This window comes from Cottoperca gobio, unplaced genomic scaffold (assembly GCF_900634415.1).
Source record: "Cottoperca gobio unplaced genomic scaffold, fCotGob3.1 fCotGob3_297arrow_ctg1, whole genome shotgun sequence".
Classification (NCBI taxonomy): domain Eukaryota; kingdom Metazoa; phylum Chordata; class Actinopteri; order Perciformes; family Bovichtidae; genus Cottoperca; species Cottoperca gobio.
The window spans coordinates 32,501-50,000 of NW_021166906.1; the positions used below are offsets into that span (position 1 = coordinate 32,501).

The window sequence follows — 17,500 nt, forward strand, 5'->3', positions numbered from 1 at the left end:
ATCACACCACCTGTTTGAGCTCATCACATGAGGAAGGTTCAGTCTAAATGTACACATCATGAGATTCCCACTGAACCTCCTTCTCTATGATAACGTGTGTAGAAACACTAAAGTAGGTTAACAGATGAGATAATTCAAGCTTTATGGTTGCATATGAATCATGTGCAGTGCCTCTGGCTAACCAAACATGTCGGCTCTGTTGCATTAATACAGATGAAGATGAAGATGAAGATGAAGATGAAGATGAAGGGAGAGAAGCTGCAGACACACTCACCACGTAGAGCTGCTTCCACAGTAAGGCCCATTCCTGCAGCGTAGACGTCACCTCGGTAACAATGGGGTCTTCAAGAGGCACCACCGTCTCCTGCGGCCTGTACAGAGTGCACACACACACACACACAGACACACACACATACACACACACACACACACACACACACACACACACACACACATGCTTTATTCACAGGTTATTGTTTTCCGGTGCATGAAGCCCGTGCTTATCCACACATGTTTAAACACAAGGAATCAAAAACACAATGAACTTATTGCATCATCCTGTAAATGTTCCTCCCTTTTTAAACCATGTAAATCAATGTTGTTATGAATCAAACATCCATAAACTGCGTTCATTCACCGAACAACCATGAAGTCAAACAGATTTAGGACACAACATGTAAAGCACATGGTTATCTTTCAATAATGTATCAATGTGAACTGTGTTTGGAGGGTTACAGTCCAATGCACCACAGAAGAAGAACGGTCTGCAGAAGAAGCCCACGGTCATGTTGTTAAATCTGTAAGAATAATAATCGTGTGTAATTAAATGAGCACGAATGTTCTCGCGTGTCATGTTGCTAACGTTTGTGAGATACGACTTGTTCTAGGATCACTTCTTATCACTGTAACAACACAGACGCAGACACAAAGAGCACTTTAGTTCTACTTCACTGCATCTCAGCAGCAGCTGCAGGTACTTTGCAGATTCATATTATATTCATCACTTATATAAGACGACTTGTTAAAGACTCGACAGGATGTAACACTCTGTTTAATGTCAATGTGATGAAACTCTAAAAGGAGTTTTGTTTAAATAACAAGAAAAGTTATAATAAATATTGGTTTATGTGCCAAGAAGTTAAAACAAGTTTAAAGGAGGAAGAATTATTATAAATATGTACAGACATATTTATTTATATCTTTAACCGGGTAATACTAACATAACATAACAATAATTTTATGTAATAATAATTCAGTTGTGCAACACTCAGTGTACTGGCATTAATACTGAATGTATTTATTTATTTTATATTCTTGCATTTTAACGCATTATTATTAATATTATTTACATATTTATTATTTATATTTGTTGCTGCTATATATTGCAGTATAATGCACATCTTTTGCGAACTTATTTCTATATTTCTTATAATAAATCTGTTTATATTTGTGTAGAATGGGATAAAGTATTTCTGATTCTGTGTTTCATATCTAGAATCCATACGGCTCGTTTTAAAGTAAGAAACCTCACACGACCTCTGAACTTGTGTGTCGACCTGCTGCTCCACCTGAAGACACATCACCTGAAGACACCATATATATATATATATATATATATATATATGTATATATATACATAACTGAGACTAAATATGATAAACTGCTGTAACACATATTGAATGTTTGTCCCTAGACTACTGAAGGACTTGATGTGAGTTACAAACTGAATTGAATCTGGACGTCGGGTCAGTCGAGCGTCTGCAGCTCATTAGACTCTTTAGTTTGTAGTTTGTCTCTGACTCTGTCTCTGTCTACTGTCTCTGTCTCTGTCTCTGTCTCTGACTCTGTCTCTGTCTCTGACTCTGACTCTGTCTACTGTCTCTGTCTCTGTCTCTGTCTCTGACTCTGTCTCTGTCTCTGACTCTGACTCTGACTCTGTCTACTGTCTCTGTCTCTGTCTCTGTCTCTGACTCTGTCTCTGTCTCTGACTCTGACTCTGTCTCTGTCTCTGACTCTGTCTCTGTCTCTGACTCTGACTCTGTCTCTGTCTCTGTCTACTGTCTCTGACTCTGTCTCTGTCTACTGTCTCTGTCTCTGACTCTGTCTCTGTCTACTGTCTCTGTCTCTGTCTCTGTCTCTGACTCTGTCTCTGTCTCTGACTCTGACTCTGTCTCTGTCTACTGTCTCTGACTCTGTCTCTGTCTACTGTCTCTGTCTCTGTCTCTGTCTCTGTCTCTGTCTCTGACTCTGTCTGTCTCTGACTCTGACTCTGACTCTGTCTACTGTCTCTGTCTCTGTCTCTGTCTCTGACTCTGTCTCTGTCTCTGACTCTGACTCTGTCTCTGTCTCTGACTCTGTCTCTGTCTCTGACTCTGACTCTGTCTCTGTCTCTGTCTACTGTCTCTGTCTCTGTCTCTGTCTCTGTCTACTGTCTCTGTCTACTGTCTCTGTCTCTGACTCTGTCTCTGACTCTGTCTCTGTCTACTGTCTCTGTCTCTGACTCTGTCTCTGTCTACTGTCTCTGTCTCTGTCTCTGTCTCTGACTCTGTCTCTGTCTACTGTCTCTGTCTACTGTCTCTGTCTCTGTCTCTGACTCTGTCTCTGTCTCTGTCTACTGTCTCTGTCTCTGTCTCTGACTCTGTCTCTGTCTACTGTCTCTGTCTCTGTCTCTGTCTCTGTCTCTGACTCTGACTCTGTCTCTGTCTACTGTCTCTGACTCTGTCTCTGTCTACTGTCTCTGTCTCTGACTCTGTCTCTGACTCTGTCTCTGTCTCTGACTCTGTCTCTGTCTCTGACTCTGTCTCTGACTCTGACTCTGTCTCTGTCTCTGTCTCTGACTCTGACTCTGTCTCTGTCTCTGACTCTGTCTCTGACTCTGTCTCTGTCTCTGACTCTGACTCTGACTCTGTCTCTGACTCTGTCTCTGTCTCTGACTCTGACTCTGTCTCTGACTCTGACTCTGACTCTGTCTCTGACTCTGACTCTGTCTCTGACTCTGTCTCTGACTCTGTCTCTGTCTCTGACTCTGACTCTGACTCTGTCTCTGTCTCTGTCTCTGTCTCTGACTCTGTCTCTGACTCTGTCTCTGTCTCTGTCTCTGACTCTGTCTCTGTCTCTGACTCTGACTCTGTCTCTGTCTCTGACTCTGACTCTGTCTCTGTCTCTGACTCTGTCTACTGTCTCTGACTCTGTCTCTGACTCTGTCTCTGTCTCTGACTCTGACTCTGACTCTGTCTCTGTCTCTGACTCTGTCTACTGTCTCTGTCTCTGACTCTGACTCTGTCTCTGTCTCTGACTCTGTCTACTGTCTACTGTCTCTGACTCTGTCTCTGTCTCCGTCTCTGTCTACTGTCTCTGACTCTGTCTCTGACTCTGTCTACTGTCTCTGACTCTGTCTACTGTCTCTGTCTCTGACTCTGACTCTGTCTCTGTCTCTGACTCTGTCTACTGTCTCTGACTCTGTCTCTGTCTCCGTCTACTGTCTCTGACTCTGTCTCTGACTCTGTCTCCGTCTCTGTCTACTGTCTCTGACTCTGTCTACTGTCTCCGTCTCTGTCTCTGTCTCTGTCTACTGTCTCTGACTCTGTCTCTGACTCTGTCTCCGTCTCTGTCTACTGTCTCTGACTCTGTCGACTGTCTCTGTCTCTGTCTCTGTCTCTGTCTCCGTCTCCGTCTACTGTCTCCGACTCTGTCTACTGTCTCTGACTCTGACTACTGTCTCTGACTCTGACTCTGTCTCTGACTCTGTCTACTGTCTCTGACTCTGTCTCTGACTCTGTCTACTGTCTCTGACTCTGTCTACTGTCTCTGACTCTGTCTCTGTCTCTGACTCTGTCTACTGTCTCTGACTCTGACGACTGTCTCTGACTCTGTCTCTGACTCTGTCTACTGTCTCTGACTCTGTCTACTGTCTCTGACTCTGTCTCTGACTCTGTCTACTGTCTCTGACTCTGTCTACTGTCTCTGACTCTGTCTACTGTCTCTGACTCTGTCTCTGACTCTGTCTACTGTCTCTGTCTCTGACTCTGTCTACTGTCTCTGACTCTGTCTCTGACTCTGTCTCTGTCTCTGACTCTGTCTCCGTCTCCGTCTCTGTCTACTGTCTCTGACTCTGTCTACTGTCTCTGACTCTGTCTACTGTCTCTGTCTCTGTCTACTGTCTCTGTCTCTGACTCTGTCTATTGTCTCTGACTCTGTCTACTGTCTCTGTCTCTGTCTCTGACTCTGTCTACTGTCTCTGACTCTGTCTACTGTCTCTGTCTCTGTCTCTGACTCTGTCTACTGTCTCTGACTCTGACTCTGTCTACTGTCTCTGTCTCTGTCTACTGTCTCTGTCTCTGTCTACTGTCTCTGTCTCTGACTCTGACTCTGACTCTGTCTCTGACTCTGTCTCTGACTCTGTCTACTGTCTCTGTCTCTGACTCTGACTCTGACTCTGTCTCTGACTCTGTCTACTGTCTCTGACTCTGTCTCTGACTCTGACTCTGTCTCTGACTCTGTCTCTGACTCTGTCTACTGTCTCTGACTCTGTCTCTGACTCTGTCTACTGTCTCTGTCTCTGACTCTGTCTCTGACTCTGTCTACTGTCTCTGTCTACTGTCTCTGTCTCTGTCTCTGACTCTGTCTCTGACTCTGTCTCTGACTCTGTCTACTGTCTCTGTCTACTGTCTCTGTCTCTGTCTACTGTCTCTGTCTACTGTCTCTGACTCTGTCTCTGTCTCTGTCTCCTGTCTCTGTCTCTGACTCTGTCTACTGTCTCTGTCTACTGTCTCTGACTCTGACTCTGTCTACTGTCTCTGTCTCTGACTCTGTCTACTGTCTCTGTCTACTATCTCTGTCTCTGACTCTGACTACTGTCTACTGTCTCTGTCTACTGTCTCTGTCTCTGACTCTGACTCTGTCTCTGACTCTGTCTACTGTCTCTGTCTCTGACTCTGACTCTGACTCTGTCTCTGTCTACTGTCTCTGTCTCTGACTCTGTCTCTGACTCTGTCTCTGACTCTGTCTACTGTCTCTGTCTCTGTCTCTGTCTCTGACTCTGACTCTGATTCTGTCTCTGTCTACTGTCTCTGTCTCTGTCTCTGTCTCTGTCTCTGACTCTGTCTCTGTCTCTGTCTACTGTCTCTGTCTCTGTCTCTGACTCTGTCTCTGTCTACTGTCTCTGTCTCTGTCTCTGTCTCTGACTCTGTCTCTGACTCTGTCTACTGTCTCTGACTCTGTCTCTGACTCTGACTCTGACTCTGTCTCTGTCTCTGTCTACTGTCTCTGTCTCTGACTCTGACTCTGTCTCTGACTACTGTCTCTGTCTACTGTCTCTGTCTCTGACTCTGTCTCTGTCTCTGACTCTGTCTACTGTCTCTGACTCTGTCTCTGACTCTGTCTCTGACTCTGTCTACTGTCTCTGACTCTGTCTCTGACTCTGACTCTGTCTACTGTCTCTGACTCTGTCTCTGTCTCTGTCTCTGTCTCTGACTCTGTCTACTGTCTCTGACTCTGTCTCTGACTCTGACTCTGACTCTGTCTCTGACTCTGACTCTGTCTCTGACTCTGTCTCTGTCTCTGACTCTGTCTACTGTCTCTGACTCTGTCTCTGTCTCTGTCTCTGACTCTGTCTACTGTCTCTGACTCTGTCTCTGACTCTGACTCTGACTCTGTCTCTGACTCTGACTCTGTCTCTGACTCTGTCTCTGTCTCTGACTCTGACTCTGTCTCTGACTCTGTCTCTGTCTCTGTCTACTGTCTCTGACTCTGTCTACTGTCTCTGACTCTGTCTCTGTCTCTGTCTCTGACTCTGTCTACTGTCTCTGACTCTGTCTACTGTCTCTGACTCTGTCTCTGTCTCTGTCTCTGACTCTGTCTACTGTCTCTGACTCTGTCTCTGACTCTGACTCTGACTCTGTCTCTGACTCTGTCTCTGTCTCTGACTCTGTCTCTGACTCTGTCTCTGTCTCTGACTCTGTCTACTGTCTCTGACTCTGTCTCTGTCTCTGTCTCTGACTCTGTCTACTGTCTCTGACTCTGTCTCTGACTCTGACTCTGACTCTGTCTCTGTCTACTGTCTCTGTCTACTGTCTCTGTCTCTGTCTCTGTCTCTGACTCTGTCTCTGACTCTGTCTCTGACTCTGACTCTGACTCTGACTCTGTCTCTGTCTACTGTCTCTGTCTACTGTCTCTGTCTCTGACTCTGACTCTGTCTCTGACTCTGTCTACTGTCTCTGTCTACGTCTCTGTCTCTGACTCTGTCTACTGTCTCTGACTCTGTCTCTGACTCTGACTCTGACTCTGAAGTTGTCGTTCGTACAGAAAGTCGTTCGTTCAAGAAGGTCTTCCTTCAGGAAGTCGTTCCTTCAGGACTTTGTTCATTCAGGACATTGTTCGTTCAGGAAGTCGTTCATTTGGGAAGTCATTCGTTCAGGAAGTCCTTCGTTCAGGAAGTCCTTCGTTCAGGAACTCCTTCGTTCAGGAAGTCTTTAGTCAAGGGTTGTTATGGCCTAGTGGTCTAGTGGTACGCCTTCCAAACGCAACACTAGAATGTTGTGAGTTCAATACCAGACTGCCACCATTGTACCCCTGAGCAAGGTACTTAACCCTGAGTTGCTCCAGGGAGACTGTACCTGTACTTAGTTCAATGTAAGTCGCTTTGGATAAGAGCGTCTGCTAAATGTTAGAGTAAAAAGTCATTGTTCGTTCAGGGAGCTGGAGATATTTGAGGTGTGAGTCCAGATGCACAGTGACTGCATCATGTGTGTGTGTTCAGGTATATTTGACACAGAGTTGAAACATCACATCACAGTTCACTCAGCTGATCCAAGAAGAATTTAAACTCATTTTGCTGCATGTTGCACTTATAGATATATAAATCTATAACTTAATGTAGTAGAGTACTGTGACTTCAATATTCATGGACCAACAAGCTAAAAGAAAAGGTTTATTTAATAAAAGTTTTAAAGGTATTTGTCAAACATACTTTAAGTAATGCACACTTATGTCACTAAGTCACTTGTCATTAACTCTTGTTTGTGGGTATAATATATCATATGTTAGGAATATGAAAGCTTCTGACGCAGAACATGAGTTACTGTGGCGTGACCTTTTAAAGTTTTAGTTTAGTTTCTCAGTTTGTGCTTCACTCCTTCCACCAACACAAGCTTAAGTTGTCTCTACTCATGTCTCCATGTCTGAGAGTTTGTGATGAACAATATCAAATGTAAAAGCCAGTTCTTGACAATAAAAAGATCTGACACTCTGAATCCCACAAACATTCATTTTGAAGTGTTGTAGTTGAGATCTGGTCCAGAACTATACTTGTGGTGATGCAGCAGCCGCCTGTTCTCAGTGGAGCTCCTTCCTGTGCCCTGGAGCTCGAAACAGTAAAGATTCACTAATTCCAATTAATTTACTCTCCGTGCCTTTAATTAAAAAACTCTTATGCAAATCGAGACACGCTCTGTAACTCTGATTAATCTGGAGTTTAAAGAAGCTTTTCCAATCATTATGTAAATGTATTAAAATATGTACTCTTGAACTTGGAAGGGAATCAGAGACGAGGAGGTTCATAGTTTATTTAGAGAGAAAGGCTCTCAAAACAACTGAAACAAAAAACCACACTTCATCAAATTAGCCATTCGATGGCTTTAAATACGAGAAGAAGAAGGAGAAGAAGGAGAAGAAGAAGAAGAAGGAGAAGAAGAAGGAGAAGAAGGAGAAGAAGAAGAAGAAGGAGAAGAAGAAGAAGAAGAAGGAGAAGAAGAAGAAAAAGAAGAAGAAGAAGGAGAAGAAGAGAAGAAGAAGAATACTGATACGAAGAAAAGCCGAATAACGAATAAGACTAAGACTGATACTAAGATAAGTCCTCCTCCTCCTTACTCCTCCTCCTCCTTCGCCTCCTCCTCCTCCTCCTTCTCCTCCTCCTCAGCTCCCCCTCCTCCTCCCTCCTCCTTCCTCCTCTAAGCCTCCTCCTCCTCCTCCTCCTCCTCCCTCTCCTCCTTCTCCTCCTCACTCCTCCTCCTCCTTCTCCTCTCCCGCCTCCCCCTCCTCCACCCTCCTCCCTCCTCCTAAGAAGAAGAAGAATCCTCCAGAAGAAGAAGAAGAAGAAGCCTCGCGGCGCGGCAGAGAGAGAGTTCAGCATCTCGGGTAAAGAGGAACAACTTAAACGTTTTGTCTCAGACGATCAGATGAGTGTTGACAGGAAGTTGCTGACTTATAAACTGCTATTACATTTAAATACAACTTCCTGATGTTACTGCACAGCTCTGCAGAACAAGGACCAGTGTTGTGTTCAGGGGCTGCAGAACGCCTGCCAGCTGAAATTGATTTGGACTCTTTCAGTGTGTCAGAGGAAGGAAGTGATCGATCACATGATACAAGATGATGAAATGTCCAAACTGAAGAAGCTCATTCATCTCCAGCACAGATAACAGCTGCGTGGAGGACGTTATTATTCAACCTTTTCTTCCTTCACGTTTAACTCATCAAGGTTAACAGACGTTCAGCTTCAGGATCGAACACGTTCTTTACTGGGAATATATTTATAGTTGTTCCTCACTTTCCGTGCGTTCCAGCGACACGTCTCACTTTCTGCTCATTACATGCTAACAGTCTTTTCAAAATAAACTTCCATCTTCACAATAAAGTACCTGGTCTCCTGGGTTCTAAGTCCTGTGTTTCTGCACACATCCGCCCCCCCCGACCTCCTTTTCTACGTGGACGTCTTCGTCTCTCATGTTTAACTTCTTCAGGCCCTGACGCACCAAACACACATCAAAGAACTCGCAGCGACAGAAGAAGAATGTTCGTGTCGGCAAAAAGTGCAAAGACTAAAGCCAACAGACAAGCAGCTCGTACGTTCTGCGTCTGCGTGAGAAGGAACAACTCTTCATACCAGCGAAGGATCGTACACACATTAAAACAAAGACCATTTTCCCCCCACGCTCACTGAACACATCATCCAGGCGGCTGTGTCGGCATGAAGATGGAAAAGGAAAAGAGCCTCTGTGTGAGGTATATTATGGCCTCGCTGGTGAACTTACCCTCGGTTGGTGACGATGGCTTTCTTCAAGTGGATGTAGCCGGCTGGGAAAACTCCCTGCAAAGAAAGAGACAGAAACAATTATATTCATGATGCATGAAGCCATGTGCACCACAAACATTTCATTATTTCATTCAATCTGTCTTTTAAAAGTAGAGGCTCCTCTTCACCTGCATGTGTAGCAGCTAAAGGATGCTCAGCCGCTCCTTCCAGAACTAAAGTTTATAAGCTTTGTGCACATGTTAGACATCTAAAGGATGAGTCAGGGACTCACAAACATCTTGAGGATTCAGCCACATGAACGTCTGCACAATATTTCCTCACAATGAGAAAACATTTGCCGGATGAACGTGTTGGACTTTAACTTCCCTCCAGCCGGGATGTGGCTAAAAGAGTGAGTCAAGCTTATTTTATGAATATTGAATTGAATGTAAAGTACACTCCAGTACTCCCCGACCTGGAACACAGGCAGACAGGAGCAAGATAAATACACATGCCCCGCTCCAACACATGCAGCGAGTCTCAGAGGTGCGCTGATCAATAATTCATGTGCGGCGCTGTGAAGAGGAAAGTGGAAGCTGTTAGCACGCTAGGCACGTCGCTTCATGTGCTTTAATATATGACTTCATATAATCGCAGTGCAGACAAAGTGATACAAACATTCTTTCTTTAGTGTTTTCTGTTGTTCAGTTTCTGGAAATGTGTAAAGTGTAAATGAAACTCGTTGCACGATGTTTAACACCTTTATGTGCAGCAGCCAACAGTCTCCTCTTCCTGTATATCTTTATTTCACTTTAGGGTTGCAACAGCATGTGAGGCGCTGTGCACCGCGGCATGTGTGGCCCCTAGAAGTAAAGCATCTTCCTGTAACTCCTTTATCTTTACACACTACACATGTGTGTGTGTGTGTGTGTGTGTGTGTGTGTGTGTGTGTGTGTGTGTGTGTGTCCTTTCTGTACTCTGAAAGCTCGCCCTGCAGCTGAGCCATCGTGCATAATAACCTGACTGTCGACAGAGCTCTGCGTCTGTCAGGAGAACTTTTAGGGTCAAACATCAAATAATAAAACACAGGGGAGCAACTTCCTATTCTTAGAGGGCGTCGGATAGGGAGAGAGAGAGAGGGGGGGGAGAGAGTGAGAGAGGGGGGGGAGAGAGAGAGAGGGGGGGGAGAGAGAGAGAGAGGGGGGAGAGAGTGAGAGAGGGGGAGAGGGAGAGGGGGGAGAGAGAGCAGTGGAGAGGAGATCGCTCTGGGGAGAAAGACGAGGATAGGTGGAGAGCGCTCAGGAGCCTCTTGGCTTCGGATTTAGAATGCCGCCCCTTTCTCTATCTTTTGTCAGCTCGCGTTTTTCTTTTCTATCTTTTTTTCTCTCTCTCCCTCTTCTCTCTCTTTTTGGGTTTTTTCGCGCCCTCTCTCTCTTTTTTCTAGCTCTCTCTTTTTTCTCTCTTCTCTGTTTCTTCTCTCGCGTTTTTTGTCTGGGGGCTCCTCGCGCCCTCTCTCTCCCTCTCGCTCTCTTTGCTCTCTCTCTACTCTCTCGCTCGCTCGTGCTCGCTGTTGGTTCGGCTCTCTCTTTTTGTGGTTTTTTTTTTTCGCTCTCTCTCTCTTTTCTTTTCCTCTCTCTCGTTTTGCTCTCTAGCCCCCAGAGAGTCGGGCATTTGTGATAGACAGAGAGCGGCGTTCATTACCGTTTCGTTTCGTCGCTCTCTTTTTCTCTCTAGCCTCTCGCTCGTTCTACTCCCTCTCGCTTTTCTTTTCTCTCTCGATCTCGGGGAGAGAGAGAGAGAGGGGAGAGAAGAGGGAGAGAGGGCAGGAGAAGAGGTGAGAGAAGAGAGGGAGAGAAGAGAGAGAGGTGAGAGAGATGAGATGAGGACGGGCGAGAAAGAGGGAGATGAGATGAGAGGGGGGCGAGAGAGGACGAGAGAGAGAGAAGAGGAGAGAGATTAATTGAGAGAAGAGAGAGAGAGAGAGAAAGTCCGGGAGCTCGCTCAATTACCTCTCTGAACCATAAACACACATGCACGCACGCACGCACACACACGCATGCGCGCACACACACACACACACACACATACACACACTCACACACATACACACACACACACACACACACACGCTCACACACACGCACACGCACACACACACACACACACACACACACACACACACCCTCACCCTGTAAACTGTGACAATGAATGGTTGTTAACAGGTCAGTACATTCAGACACCTCTGTGATGCTCCCTGACTCAAAGTGTGTGTGTGTGTGCGTGTGTGCGTGTGTGTGTGTGTGTGTGTGTTGTGTTGCTCCTGATTCAGCGGATGGTGTTGAAGCAGAGGTTCACTGGAAAAGGTCATCTTGTTACAGAAGAGAGAAAAGAGGAGACGAGACAAAGACGAGCGAGTGTGTCCGACGAAGGAAGACAAAAGAATAAAGAAGCCAAGAACATGGAGACGAACAAAGCTGCAGTAAAAATGTCCTCCACCCAGAAATAATACGTGTCCCTTCACCTCTCCTCTCCACCCGAACACATGTTTACAGTTTATTAAAGAAACATAACAGCCATTTGTTTGTTTCACACAAATAATGTTTTATTATCCACCTAAATACCCCGAGCACCTCTGTGTCTGCTAAGCGTATGCGTGTGTGCGTGTGTGTGTGTGTGTGTGTCAGGGACCGATGCTCATATTCAGCACTTTCTCCATCTTATTAATTACAATCAGAGTTTATCTGAAGTGAGCAGTAGGAGTGGACGACTCTGGTTTGTGGGATCATTTTCTCTGCCGCTGGAAATTATTCAACATCTGCAACATTCAGTCTGAACTCTCTCACCTTCAAGGAAACACGTAAAGTTCAAGTAAGTTTCAAACCAAACTTCATCAAAGATTAACTGTTAAAAAGCAGCTGGTTTCAGTTTTGGGAGACTCGATATAATCGCTGCCTTATTTTGACTTGTTTCAGCAAACGCAGCTCAAATATTCCAGAGTAGTGCAAATGTCACATTTAAACACATGGTGTCAAACACAAGTCTCATGCAGGACACACTGCAAGAGTTTGTGTATAATCTTAGAAGCGAGAGGCAAGAGTATTAAAACACTTCTTCAGTTCAGTAGCAGAGCATCAGCAGTGAAGGGAACACTAAGTTACAGCGCAGCGTGAAGTACGAGAGTGTTCACTGGTCTCTACTTATAAAGACAGTGGGCGGCGGACGTTTAGTCATGATGGAGAATTAAAGCCACATCATATTAAAAAACACTTTAAATATGAACAGATTGAGCTTAGAGCACTTAGCAAGAGGAGAGCAAACAACTATCAAACACTACACTAAAGTTCAGGTTGGAGTGGAAAACTTCAGCAGATTGCATCGTGGGTAATGTGTTGGTTTCACCTTCTTCAGCTCAAATCAACAAAACCTCCTGATCCACCGGCTCATCACCAAACACAGAGGGCGGCGTGTGTAAGGTTTAATAAACGACCCAACCTGTGTTGTATATGTAGTGAGACAGAGACATGTGTAATGTTCCTGAAGGTAACGTTTCCTCTCTCACCTGTGATGGTGTCATCAGTCCTGTGTTGTTCATGTACTGAGAGAGAGAAATGTGTAATGTTCCTGAAGGTAACGTTTCCTCTCTCTCCTGTCATGGTGTCATCAGTCCTGTGTTGTATATGTAGTGAGACAGAGACATGTGTAATGTTCCTGAAGGTAACGTTTCCTCTCTCACCTGTGATGGTGTCATCAGTCCTGTGTTGTATATGTAGTGAGACAGAGACATGTGTAATGTTCCTGAAGGTAACGTTTCCTCTCTCTCCTGTCATGGTGTCATCAGTCCTGTGTTGTATATGTAGTGAGACAGAGAAATGTGTAATGTTCCTGAAGGTAACGTTTCCTCTCTCACCTGTCATGGCGTCGTCTCCCCTTTGAGCAGCGTCAGCGTTGTGTGTGTAGCCAGAAGCTTCATAAACTGACTTTTTATCCAGTTTTAAGACACTTTTACATCTTGGTGTTTTTAACTCTACATTTGAAAGATGAAGGACTTTAGTCCTCGGACGTCTGGATCTTAAGTTCTCAGAGAAACAAGCTGAGCAAACAAATACAGACAGAATGAAAAACAACGCTCCGTGAAGGTTATGCCTCTAAACTAGCCCAGATCTACATTGGTTCTGTTCGTCCTGCGATACCAAAGTCCTCAGTACTATTACCACAGAGAAACTTATAGAAGATAGATGTAAGTTCTATTTTGGACAGTTCCGCTCTGAGATTGAGGACATAAACAAGAAGATTGATACCAAAGCGACATTAGAAAATTACACAAAGAAGTGTCCAAACTGAAAAATTATCTAACGACACAGACAGCTGTGTATTAAACTTCGCGAAGACTTGAATAAACAAAACCATCAGGAAAGAAAAGACGATGACCACACTAAGTTCTTACACGTCTGCGAATCTGTCCTGAACTTCCGTCCGGAAATTATATATGTGGCACGACTAGGAAAGATTTCAGGGGATGCGACAAAGCCACGACCATTGAGGATTAAACTTAATTCATCAGAACAACAGAGAGAACTACTGAAACTAGCACCACGACTTTCGGTTTCTGACAACGACTCAGCAAAAAACTTGTACTTGAAGCGGGACTTGACACCACTTCAACAATCGGTCGACAAGCAACTCAAAGACGAGGCGAGAAGAAGGAATGCCCAGGCGGAGGCTCAGGGCGAGTATGCCCGCTGGCAGGTGAGAAGGTAGGAGGTGGTTCGACGCCCTACCCGAGCGGCCGAGCCAGTCAACATCCAGTAAATAGGAGCCTGAAAGATGTAAATAGTGTAAATAAATTAACTTGTATGTATACGAATGCAGACTGTCTGATGAACAAGCGTCAGGAATTCCATACTATGGTGACAATTCATCAGCCCTCGATAATTTGTGTAATGGAGGTATTACCAAAAAACGGTAGATATAAAGTCACACAAAATGAGCTTGAAATTGATTCAAATATATACACACTGTATACAAATGTGGGTAATAATCAAGTACGAGGAATATGCGTTTACGTTCATCAATCTTTAACATCTACCGAGACAACAGTCAAACTCGTCCAAGTAAATAAGTTCTCCGAAATGATCTGGCTAGAAATAAACAATACGCTATTGTTTGGTTGCATCTACAGAAGCCCTCATAGCGACGACGAAAACAACACAAATTTGTGCTCATTGATGAGTCATCTTGGAGACATTACAAACAAGCAAATCCTTATATGCGGTGATTTTAACTTCAAATAAATTAACTGGTGTACAAACACATGCACAAGCGATACTGAAGGCGCCCCGGCCCGTTTCCTGCAAAGCGTGAATGACGCTTTTTTGAAACAGTATGTTACGGAACCAACTCGACATCGTCAAGGACAAAAGGCCTAATCTTGACTGACGACGACTCTGAGGTAGAAAACATACATATTCTGTCATCACTGGGCAAGAGTGACCATGCAGTTATCATCTACGACGTTAGCCTACACAACGATAAAAGGTATGACATACCGACACAGAAGAGACAATATAATAGAGGAGACTATGATAAAATGAGAGATGACGTTGACTTGGACTTGACATTGATCTTCAATGACAAATCGATTGACGAGTGTTGGACGACACTAAGGGATCACATAATTTCGACCGTCCAAAGAAACATACCTCTGAGTAAATCCGGCCCTCAAAAGAAGCTGAAACCTTTGTGGATGAATGAGCAAGCCCTACAAAAAGTTAAAAAGAAACATCGTGCATGGCAAAAGTATATGAAAACCAGACAGGGAGCTGATTATGAAAAATTCGCCAAAACTAGAAACCAAGCAAAATGGGCCACGAGAAAAGCTGTTCGGGACTTTGAGAGAAACCTAGCCCAAGAAACGGCAGTGAACCCTAAAGCTTCCTGGAGGTACACCAAGACTAAGACAAAGCCATGTTCTAACCGTATACCAGATTTAGAGACTCGTCTTCCAGACGGCACAACTATTTCGGCAAAAACAGACAAGGACAAAGGGAACACCCTGAATGCCAGATTTGAAGATGTTTTCACCGTGGAAAAGGACAATATTCCTAGATAATGTCCCAGACATGCAACCACTGAAGATAGACAGAGACGGTGCTGAAATTGTTGAAGAATACGCAGCCCAACAAATCGCAAGGTCCGGACGGGATACACCCGAGAATACTCAAGGAACTCTGCAATGAACTCGCAACACCACTACATATGATATACCAAAAGTCGGTTGACAATGGTGAAATTCCCGAAGACTGGAAAGTTGGAACTATCAGTCCTATCTACAAGAAGGGCGCCAAATCTGAACCACTGAACTACCGACCAGTAAGCCTCACATCTGTGGCATGCAAGATCCTGGAGACTATTATCCGTGACCACATCATGTCTCACATCTCCCAGTATGATATAATAACACCACACCAACATGGTTTTGTACCGGGACGCTCAACATCGACACACCTACTGGAGACATTAAATGCATGGACTGACATCGTAGACCAGGGATCACGCATTGATGCAATTTTAGTAGACTTTCAAAAGGCCTTCGACAAAATGCCGCATCAGCGTCTAGTCAAGAAAATGGAAAGCTATGGTATTACAGGACCGTGGGTGACATCATTCCTGAGAGATAGGAAACAGAGAGTTTCTGTAAATGGTACTCTCTCAAACTGGATAGAGGTGACTAGTGGTCAACATTTCCATATTTTTTCTCAAATTCTTCGCCTTTTTTATCCAAAATCTCTAACTTTTTTAAATCAAAATCTTAATACTTTTTTAAAAAATGTGAGACTTTTTTTTCTAAATTTCTGACTTTTATTATCTAAATCAGTGTTACTCATTACGCGGCTCGCGAGCCTCCTGCAGCTCGCCAAGCTTTAATTGGTGGCTCGCGTGGCAGTGGGCGAAATAAAGGGGTGATAGATATGATTATGGAGTCAATACAGATATTTCATAAAAACAAGCAGGGCTATTACATACAACCCATTAAAGCACAGTGTCTGCTCTATTAGCCTACAAATAATTGAAAATAATAATATATAAAAGATGTAAATAATACAGAAACAAGATGTTTAAAGCTGCTCAGCGGAACACTGACTCACTGCGGAGCTGCCAGTTCTGGCGCTCTATCAGCACTACATGGTGAATGTGCTCTTGGACGGGTAGATACGTGGTGGGATAGTATAGAAATAAATACACTTAAGCTCATTAACAATATGTTGACATAAGCATGCTTATGAATATGGACATTTGCTTTAAAATAATTGATATCGCTAAATTGGAACATTTAAATTGGAGGATGCTACGACCAACCTGGCACTTCACACTCGCGTTAGTTTGGCTCCGGTCCACTCGTTTCACCATTACGTGCTAGTTCGCGTGTGTTTCTACAGATGGACAATGGATCCATTTATTATTAAAGAGTTGCACAGCAGGTGGACAGAAACAAAGCGTGACACACGAGGAACATTAAGATCTGTCTTTGGAGCATCAAACCACAGAGTCGAGAGGAAGATGCTGGAGATGTGGTTTGTGGACAGACAACAGCTGCTCCCGTTAAAAAAGAAAAAGAAAGGTACGAGCCACACAAGACGAGTAAAGGAACATTCAAGACAAGTGGACAGAGGAGTTTGTATTTGTCCTCCACGAGTCGAACCCTTTGTGCTTAATGTGCAAACACACCGGCTCTGTTTCAAGCAAAGTTAATTCAACGCATCCAAAATTCAACGAAACTTACGCACCTGGAAGTGAACTTAGTAAAAGAATTAATTAAAAAATAGAGCCGCTTTCTTCCGTTTCTGGACAACAAAGGCTCAAACACAGGACGACTAATACAGCTGAACGATTCACTGAGGCATCCTTTGAGATCGCATGGAGTTTGTCTCGGGCAAAGAACCTTCTCAGACTCAAACATTGTGAAACTGCTTTGTGGCTTCAGCAGAAATATTGTTTGCAGAGTTTGACAACATCGTCCCAGTATTAAGGTAATCCTGCTTTTAATGAATGTATTGGCTGCATTGCATGTTGTATGTTCTGGCTGGAGGACAGATTAATAAGCAGACAGGCTCTTTATGACTGGATGTAGTTTTTCATATTTTGTGGTAAAAGTGTCTCTCCTGTTGACTCTGTCCTCTCAACGTGGCTCTCACGTAAACATAGTGAAGACCGCTGATCTAAATGTTCGACTTTCTTTAAAAATTGAACTTTTTTCTCAAAATAATTTACTTTTTCTCGACATGTTCGACTTTTCTGTGGAAGATTCTGGCGCTGAACTCTAGCATGAAATGAGAGAGGAACTCCCATGATGCACCGCTGCTTCCCAACACCACCAAACTACGTATTTTATTATTGATTTGATTGAGCGCCCTCCAGTGGCAGAACATAACATATTGTGCGTTGAAGTGCTGCAGAAGAAATGCTTTGGATCAGTTTTCCTCACGTCATGAA

At 44.2% G+C, this 17,500-nt stretch overlaps 1 protein-coding gene across 1 annotated transcript in view; it reads right to left on the reverse strand.

The window, feature by feature from the left end:
• Positions 1 to 17,500, reverse strand: part of LOC115005389 (dedicator of cytokinesis protein 3-like) — a gene marked incomplete at both ends in the record, with an annotated part of 64,774 nt that overhangs the window by 32,009 nt on the left and 15,265 nt on the right. The window contains 2 exons of the mRNA XM_029427186.1: positions 275 to 371; positions 9,030 to 9,085. Coding sequence (XP_029283046.1) covers positions 275 to 371; positions 9,030 to 9,085 — 153 coding nt within the window. The remainder of the gene's footprint in view (positions 1 to 274; positions 372 to 9,029; positions 9,086 to 17,500) is intronic.